This window comes from Schistocerca americana, chromosome 7, assembly GCF_021461395.2.
Source record: "Schistocerca americana isolate TAMUIC-IGC-003095 chromosome 7, iqSchAmer2.1, whole genome shotgun sequence".
In the NCBI taxonomy this organism is placed as follows: Eukaryota; Metazoa; Arthropoda; class Insecta; order Orthoptera; family Acrididae; genus Schistocerca; species Schistocerca americana.
The window spans coordinates 504,819,798-504,829,232 of record NC_060125.1 but is presented as its reverse complement, the minus strand read 5'-3'; the positions used below and the strand labels follow the sequence as shown (position 1 = coordinate 504,829,232).

The 9,435-nt window shown below is 47.9% G+C and overlaps 1 protein-coding gene across 1 annotated transcript; it reads left to right on the top strand.

The window, feature by feature from the left end:
• Positions 1 to 2,988: 2,988 nt before the first annotated feature.
• Positions 2,989 to 9,196, top strand: LOC124623048 (glycine-rich cell wall structural protein 1.8-like). Its single transcript, XM_047148841.1, has 3 exons — positions 2,989 to 3,019; positions 6,460 to 6,817; positions 8,105 to 9,196. The coding sequence occupies exons 2-3, from the start codon at positions 6,503 to 6,505 to the stop codon at positions 9,194 to 9,196; spliced, it is 1,407 nt and encodes a 468-aa protein (XP_047004797.1). The 5' UTR covers positions 2,989 to 3,019; positions 6,460 to 6,502.
• Positions 9,197 to 9,435: the final 239 nt, after the last annotated feature.

The window sequence follows — 9,435 nt, the reverse complement described above, 5'->3', positions numbered from 1 at the left end:
CCTGAGAGAGAGTAAGAAGGACATGTTTTAATTACAAGGGCTCACCTCGATCGATGGAATCGACGGGCGACTTTCGCTTGGGCAACTGATGGATTCCGCCCTGTAAAGAAACTACAAGCTTAGAGGGTGATCGGAGGGACAGAATTCGGTGTAACTCAAGGAATCTCAGGTTGTATTCAACTACAAATAACGAAGTTTAATGACAATTCACTTCTAGCGTTAATGACTTCAATTCATTTGTTCAATGCACGATACTCAATATGTGGCACACTCGGCTGTAACAATCAGCTGCTGCCTATCTTCTCAGTACTTTCTATTTCCCAACACGGCTCTAAATATTCTAGGTCCTCAGCCTGACGGCGACCGGCACAGAGGAAGTGTCGCTGATGACTACCTACTGTGCTCTCCTTTTATTCGGGCGATTCCCCTCTTTATAGCGCTCACGAAGTTGCCAGAACATATCCTCTGATGCACATCACCGGCAAGGGAGTGTACATCGCTGTATATGGGGCAACTCCTGATGCACTTGTGTCACTATGACGCGTTGCTATACAGCATCTGGGTATGCGCTGGCTGGCCGTAATCTGTCTCCATATATGTATAGTCTGTGCACCGTCCTCGCCTGCCTGTCGCTGTTTGAATAACCGACTGTGCCAACGCTTCCACCGTCTTTCCTGAACAGCTCCTAGCTGCAGCTTGAATGTAATGCCGTATTTCCTCCCTTAATACTACAATCCGAGACAGTCCTGACTGCAAATGTGTGATTTGACCTCTTGTGGCTACGGTCGCAGGTTCGAATACTGCCTCGGGCATGGATGTGTGTAATGTTCTTAGGTTAGTTAGGTTTAATTAGTTCTACGTTCTAGGGGACTGATGACCTCAGAAGTCAAGTCCCATAGGGCTCAGAGCCATTTGAACCATTTTTGACCTCTTGTGCTGCCATTCATGAACATCATTCCAAGGGCATGTTCTCCGAAAGATAACGCTCGCCGACATACCGCTGTGGAGCGCCGAGATGTCGCTTTAGCCTCCTCGATCATCAGATCTGTCTCCAATCGAGCACATATGGGACATCGTGGAGCGACAACTCGAGCGTCATCCACAGCCAGCATTAACTGTGCCTGTATTGATACTGACCGTCCAAGTGCAATAGGCATGGAACTCCATACCATAACTGACTTCCGGCACCTGTACGATACCATGGATTTACGTTTGCATGCTTGCATGCAACTTTGTGGTGGTTACGCCGGTTATTAATGGACCACATTTTCAAATTTACAATGCCTTATCTCGCCCTGACATTAAACCGTGATCTTGCAATGTTGATCAAATGGTTCAAAAATGGTTCAAATGGCTCTGAGCACTATGGGACTCAACTGCTGAGGTCATTAGTCCCCTAGAACTTAGAACTAGTTAAACCTAACTATCCTAAGGACATCACAAACATCCATGCCCGAGGCAGGATTCGAACCTGCGACCGTAGCAGTCTTGCGGTTCCAGACTGCAGCGCCTTTAACCGCACGGCCACTTCGGCCGGCCGATCAAATGGTTCAAATGGCTCTGAGCACTATGGGACTTAACATCCATGGTCATCAGTCCCCTAGAACTTAGAACTACTTAAACCTAACTAACCTAAGGACAGCACACAACACCCAGCCATCACGAGGCAGAGAAAATCCCTGACCCCGCCGGGAATCGAACCCGGGAACCCGGTCGTGGGAAGCGAGAACGCTACCGCACGACCACGAGATGCGGGCAATGTTGATCACTTAAATTCGTTACCTAACGAACGTATTCCCGAAATTTCAATACCGTACATTAATTATTTTTTTGGTGTTGCAGCTTGTTTTCTTCAGTGTTGAATGCCTATCTTGGAGTCCGCCTGCTTAGCTGAGTGGTGCCGGCACAGTAGCTCTGCGTGTTCAGTCAGAGCGTTAGGTGCCCTCTGTAATAAAAAGAAAAAAAAATTAGTTCATGGATCACCGACGAACTGGAACAAGCGTCACGGTACGTCCGCCCCGAACAAATAGAACGAACACTAACGAACAAAATGAGATTAAAAGAAAGTGGTTACGTTCTTGGCTACCATGCAGAGGGCCCGGCTTCGATTCCCGGCCTGGTTGGAGACTTTCTCCGCTCGTGGACTGGCTGTTGTGTTGTCCTCATCATCATTTCATCCCCATCACCGGCACGCGAGTCGCCCAATGTGGCGTCGACTGAAACAATGCCGGCCGATGTGACCGAGTGGTTCTAGGCGCTTCAGTCCGGAGCTGCGCTGCTGTCGCAGGTTCGAATCCTGCCTCGGACATGGATGTGTGTGATGTCCTTAGGTCAGTCAGGTTTAAGTAGTTCTAAGTTCTAGGCGACTGATGACCTCAGATGTTAAGTCCCATAGGGCTTAGAGCCATTTGTACCATTTGACTGAAACAAGACTCGCACTCGGCAGCCGAAATTCCCCGGATGGGACCTCCCGTCCGGCAGTACCATACGATCATTTCATTTTTTCACCTATCGTGGACCATAAAGGCTGGAGATAAAATTCCATTAAGAAATATAGCTATGGAAGACCCAGCGATGTTGTAGTGGATAACATACAGGCATTCGTATCCGTACCAAGGGTTGTGCCTGCTAATAATAAATAAAGTAAAATAAATAGCACGATATCTGACGATTCCGAGTGACATTGTCTCTATACGAAAGAATCTACATTTCGAAGAGCTGCAGAGACAGGCGAGAGGGCGACCGGCCGCCCTGCGGATCATCGCGAAAGCGTGCAGCGTGCCCTGTGCGCGGAGACGGGCGCCTCGGCTCCCGGAGAATGGGACCAAAGAAACCGCGCGGCCAACGCGGACGGCGAGCCGCGGCAGGAAAGGGACCGCCGTAGGAGAGCAGGGAACAGCAGGCCGGAGCAGGGCGGAGCGAGCCCTGGCGGAACGGATCGCGCCGCCGGATAAATAGCGCCGCCACAGACTCCCAGCCATCACAGCCCGGCCGTCTCCAGCAAGCGACAGTCGCACAGGTGGGTCCGCAGCTCGCTGGCTCTCTCACAGCTAAGCTCGCCTCACTCAAGCTGACACCCAGGACTTTCGGAAGCTGCACTCGAACCACTCATTTTTCAAATTTCTAAACATTTTCTTAAAAATTTTGTAAGTCTTTTTAAGTGGAAATACTATTTTATATTTCCAGCCTCTGCTCGCACAAATACTATCATTACCAATTTACACAACTTAGAAAATCATAATCAGATGATACCAATATGTCTCTTAGTAAATCTTCTTGAGGATCAGTGCAAAACATCGGTAGATGCACAGTTTTGCCGATCGCTGCACTCATCCTTTCGAAAAGTTACTATGTAATGTATTCAAGTCATCTGATGGTGATTGTCTCAGTGGTCTAAATCGGCAGTGATAGCGCCTGTGTGACACTAGTCTACTAAGGCCTTCAGTCTGGAACCACGAGACCGCTACGGTCGCAGGTTCGAATCCTGCCTCGGGCATGGATGTGTGTGATGTCCTTAGGTTAGTTAGGTTTAAGTAGTTCTAGGTTCTAGGGGACTGATGACCTCAGATGTTAAGTCCCATAGTGCTCACAGCCACTTGAACCATCAACTAAGGCAAAATATGAAATTGTTCTTTTTTAGGGTTCTGAGTCTCCTTTCCGTAGAAACAGAAACCTTATCTTGCACTATCATTTTGTTGTCCGTCTGTGTGTCTGTCTGCTTGTTAATAAGGCTTTTTCCTAGGAACTGGTTGCTGCATCAAGTTGAAATTTTTATCAAACACTAAGGTCTACTGTTTCTTCTCGGTGTAGAAAGCTTAAGCCTCTAAGTAAATGTAGTCAAAAGACACGGTCATTTATGTCACATTCTTTGATACTCATAAACTCACTCATCAAAACTTACAGGTCAATTATCTGTATACACAATTAAGCTTGTACGGAATCCTCAGAGCGCCAGTCCTGGTCACACTTGCTCGGTATTTTTTACTAACAACCGGGTGCTTATTTCTCAACAAACATTGTTTACATTGAACCTGAGCGTCGAATAACTAGTATCTTCCTAAGCATACAATTCCCAAAAAAAGCGACACATTTAAGACCTCCATTTCAAATGAAGTGTTTGAACGTTTCCCACAGTTGATATTCCGATCAAAAAAGCATTTTTGTGTTCCTTTCGCTTGGCCCAAGGACCGAAATTTTGTCACTTGTCCAATTTGAAACTGACATTGAATTCGAGAACCACTGATCGTAAAATTGCTGTTTCCGTTTAAAGTCACAGGGCACACTCCGAAAAGGGTCACATTCTAGTGCTAAACAAGGAATCTGTGGCCAATGCTACGTACCTTGTGTCTCATTGTAGGGAACAATACCATTTAGCGAAAAAATTATATTCTGTTAGCAGAAATGGTAACTGACGTAGTACATTCTTTAAATATATCATTGACACATTCAAAAGAACAACTTAATCGATTCCGAACACGCAGTGGTTATTTTTCTGACTCCAGCCACGTTTTAAAAATGACCACACAATGTAAGCACCTGATGCTACTAAACGCGGCGTGTGCACCTAGTTTAATTTTATCACTGACTGGCTGCAATTGGTTAAATTGTGAAATGTTATTCTAATTCTGCAAATAACAGAGTAAAATAACAAAACAGTATAGTTCCAGGCATAGTTAAAATGAGTATTTTGCTCAGCATCTTTCCTTCTCTCTGTTAAGTTCTGCATCTAACATGATCCTCTAACGTGCCAATACGTGCAGCGTCATCGAGTTTACCATAGTCGAACAGAAAAATCGGCGCCTCTAGATCCACTCGTCTGGACAAGACAGTCGTGTACGGTCAATCGGTTGCCTGAAGAACTGCCACAGAATCTTGCCTTTGTGTTAGACGAGGAAGTAGGAAGATAGTTTGCAGTTTAAGATCCCGTCGATGACGAGTTCATTACACATAAAGGACGATCCCAGATTGAGTATGTATTAGGAAGGAAATGGACCGTATCATCTCGGGTTTTGCCTTAAGCGACTTAACCAAAGCTCTGACATGCGAATCTGAATATTCATACAGGGATGTGATTCAGTGAAACCCCAGAACGAGATTCCAGAGTCTTAGCGTGTCTAAGACAAGTTACTGAATCCTGTGTAACTCCACTGCTTTGGATATTAATCTCAACGGACAAAATGTTAGTCACCTCCTTAAGAAACCGCACTAGCTGCTTTGGCGTCTTGTGGGAGTCTTGGAACTGGTAAAAGGTGATAATGTGCCTTCCACCGGTGACTTAAGTCATGCCAGTGAATTCCGATTCATCTCAACCAGTTTCCGAGCTCGCCGCTGAAATCGGGTACCGGTCACGTGACATCTCGCGCTCGCTGTGTGGTGTGATCTTTCTCTTGGCCACAAAATTTACGAAAGCCTTTTTAGAATTCGATCACAGATAAATACCTATGACGAGCAAGACTATAAATATGACTTGCTGCTCTTTTCATTCGCAGGAATTTTAACTTTTCTCCTATATTTCTGGCTAACCACGCCTTCGGAAATCGCGATACATTCGGGAAAAAGTGGTCAAATATTTCTGACAAGGTCAAATACAAATGTTATTGCCAGTTATTTCACTCGCACCAGTTTCATATTTCTTTAGTTTTTTAATCAGACTGTAGTCACGAAATGGAACAGACATTACTGAAAGAGTACGCTCTTGTATGAAACATCGAATATTGCAGAACATGCTTCTGCACGTCTCTGTTCACAGGACCACACCGACCACTGCTTGTTTTGGCTTTATTATTCCTTATATGAAACCTCCTTAGGACTTTTACAGTCGAACACACATTAACTATCACAAATCGTAACTAGAGTGATGCGTTTGTGACAAACCATCCTTGCGCTGTTGCCTTTTAATGGCATACTGCCATTACACGCAAGTTAACGCAAATACAGTGAACCCAATATGGCGAGCAAGGGACTTCACGTGACCCCAATCCCAGCCGCACGTCTGGCTCTTCCGAATTTTAGTCACTCATGGACGGAGGAGCTATTATACCGATTCCTTCGTGGGACGACGGGTGGGGTCAGGTAGCGCATCCGGCGACCGGATTCCACTGGCACTGTCAAATCCGATCTATAACGATGCTGACACCTTAAAAATATGAGAAAAGGAAAAAGAAGAAAGAAAAACAAAAGTTGCAGGTGACATCCCTGCAGTTGCCTAGCTCTACAGGATGTAGTCACCAATGATAGCTTCCGCTGGACGTGGTATACTGAAGAGACTTGTGGACTTCGTCCCTAGCCAAATTGAGACCATCATCAAATCTAGAATTAGCGTGAAGTGTCCTGGAGGTGGCTATCAGTACTTCGGAGATCTTTCATATGTAGGCTTAGAAAGGATTTTGTCTGCCCAGTTATGTGGGTTATTGCTAATATAGACAACTAAATGAAGCTCTCGTCACTTACTGGTTACAGGTGAACTGACCGCCGCTGCCTGTTAGACCTTGGACTGTCGGTGATGGCGCGGATGGAGCGCCTCTGCCTCTACGCGGGGCTGGCGCTCTGCGTGGCCGTATTGGCTGGCGCCCGGACTGTGGGCAAGGAGGAAGAAGCCGCCCCCGCTGACCTCGAGTCGGCCGCCTCCCACTGGGGACATGGAGGCGGAGGAGGCGGTGGCCACGGGGGCCACGGGGGCGGCGGTGGTGGTGGCCACGGGGGCGGCGGGGGCGGCAGCGGCGGCCACGGCGGACACCACTTCGAGAAAGGTGGTGGCCACGAACACCACTCTGGCCACCACGGCGGCCACGGCCACAAGGGTGACAAGGGATACAAGGTGAGGCTGATGAACGTGCATTGAGATACGAATTTCTTCCACCTTCTTACTGGCCATTCCATTCGAGTCCAGCAGGCGACCCTGTACACCGAATTTCTCACAGTTTAAAAGTTGTTGTTGTTGCGGTCTTCAGTCCTGAGACTGGTTTGATGCAGCTCTCCATGCTACTCTATCCTGTCCAAGCTTCTTCATCTCCCAGTACAGAAGGAGAACAAGTAACTGATCACATAAAGTGATCTGTCATTCACGGGCAGATGTGTTCTTAAGGGAAAGCTCTCATCAACCCTTTGGCTCGTTTGAGCACGACAGTGCTTTCTTCGTCGTAGTGGTTTTGCCTTCATCTGACCTATAATCTTACCTACCCAGCAACTTACAGGGGAAAGTACAGTTTAATGTGAACTCAGAACAACAAAACTGGTGACTATCAACACAGAAAATATAACAGATTTTTCTCTACACATTTTCGACACTGTATTTCTTTCCTCGAATGAAACTAGGCTGTCGACACTGCAGCGAAACTTCAGTCTCGATCGTCTTATGGAGCATTACTGGACAGAAAATCTTAGAGCCTCTTACTTGATACAGATTTTCACCTTATCAGTTCATTCGTTTAATATAACTGTTGTCGTGCTTAAACCTGTTCTACAAAGCTTTCCACACAATTTCTCTGAAGGTTGATGGTTACAGCCACTTGCTGATAATATCTACATCCTGTGCTCAATTCAAATTGATTGTCTCAGTACTTTTCTGGAGTGAGAAAGTGTTATATGATAAGATTCAGCTTTGTGAGGTCAAATAAAGAGCTGTTAGGATAAAGTGGCAGTGATGTTGTCGAGTTACTGTCACATTATAGTTTTGCAAACATTGTGAGACACGCTACGTTTATTATTATTCATTATTTTCAAAACTGTACATGCATTTCTGAACGTGTGTCCACCTTCTATCACGTCTTCGTATGTTTCCCTCATGGAGCTTTAACCTACCATCTAGCACGAGCAATTCTTTTTAAACATCGCAGCTTCTACTTGCGGTAGTCTCTTGATCGTACTTTTTAGTCTTTGTGTCTGTTAGCTCATATCTTCAGCCACAACAAGCTAGTTTTCATTTGTGTTTTCGACCCCTTATTTAAACTAAATCCTTCTGTTGACTAATTTAGCACATGAAAAATTTTAACACTTATGATATTTGTCGACTCAGAGGAACCATTAGTTTTTAAAATAAATTTAAATTAGTACTTCCTTTTCGATGAAAGCATAAATGAAAAGATAATGTTTTCTTTGCGAACAGGGATACCATGAGCACGAGAAGGGTTCAAAGGGCCACCACGACAAGGAAGGGCACAGTGGACACTACTCTGATCACGGAGGCAAGAAGAAGAGCCATCACGAGGAGGGCGGTCACTACGGAGAACATCACTACGGCGAGAAAGGCGAGAAGGGCGCCAAGTACGGGGAAGGTGGCAAGCATTCCAAGGGTCACAGCACCAAGGGCGGCCACTCAGTGCACAAGAAGGACGAGTATGGAAAGAAGCACGAGTTTTACGATGAACACCACGAGGGTGGGCACCACAGCAAACACGGAGAACACGGCTCGCACCATGAAGGAAAGAGTGGTGGACACAAGAAGGGAGGCCACTACCACGGCGGCCATCACGAGGGCCATCACGGCAAGAAAGGCCATCACGAGAAGGGAGGACACCACCACGACCACAAGGGTCACAAGTCCGCTGGGGGTCATGACTCGCACCACGGACACCACTCTGATTATGGGAAGAAGGGAGGTCATTCCGAACACCACGAGTGGGGACACAGCAGTGGAGGCGGCGGTGGTGGCGGCGGCGGTGGCCACGGAGGCGGCGGTGGCGGACACGGAGGCGGAGGACACGGAGGCGGAGGTGGTGGTGGTCACGGTGGACACGGAGGCGGCGGCGGTGGCGGACATGGCGGACACGGCGGAGGAGGCGGCGGTGGACACGGTGGACACGGAGGCGGCGGCGGTGGCGGACACGGCGGACACGGCGGAGGAGGCGGCGGTGGACACGGTGGACACGGAGGCGGCGGCGGTGGCGGACATGGCGGACACGGAGGCGGCGGTGGAGGACACGGAGGATGGGGACACGGAGGCGGCGGCGGTGGACACGGAGGCGGCGGCGGCGGCCACGGTGGACACGGAGGCGGCGGTGGCGGACACGGAGGATGGGGACACGGAGGCGGCGGTGGTGGACACGGAGGCGGCGGAGGCGGACATGGAGGATGGGGACATGGAGGCGGCGGACACGGAGGCGGCGGCGGCGGACATGGAGGCGGCGGCCATGGTGGTTGGGGACACGGAGGTGGTGGCCATGGAGGTGGAGGAGGTGGACATGGGCACGGGTGGTGAAACAGAAACAGACGTGGCACCGATGAATACATACACATCCATTAGAAAAAGAGAGTTCACAGCCTCATTGTTGAGGGAAGTGGATTCTTACTCACTGATCTCGTTTTTCTCCCTCCTGTTGTTAATGTTTGTTGATCGCTCTCCCTTACTGGGAGAAATTTGTTGTATCATTGTTGACTAAATGACTGACAATAAAACGAATTTACAAATAATATTTTCAAATTATTTTAATGCTATTC

Bases quoted from the DNA above. Each gene is read 5' to 3' on its own strand.
- LOC124623048 (XM_047148841.1), top strand. From the start codon at position 6,503: ATGGCGCGGATGGAGCGCCTCTGCCTCTACGCGGGGCTGGCGCTCTGC. The intron at 6,818-8,104 runs GTGAGGCTGATG...CTTTGCGAACAG, and splicing joins AGGGTGACAAGGGATACAAG to GGATACCATGAGCACGAGAA.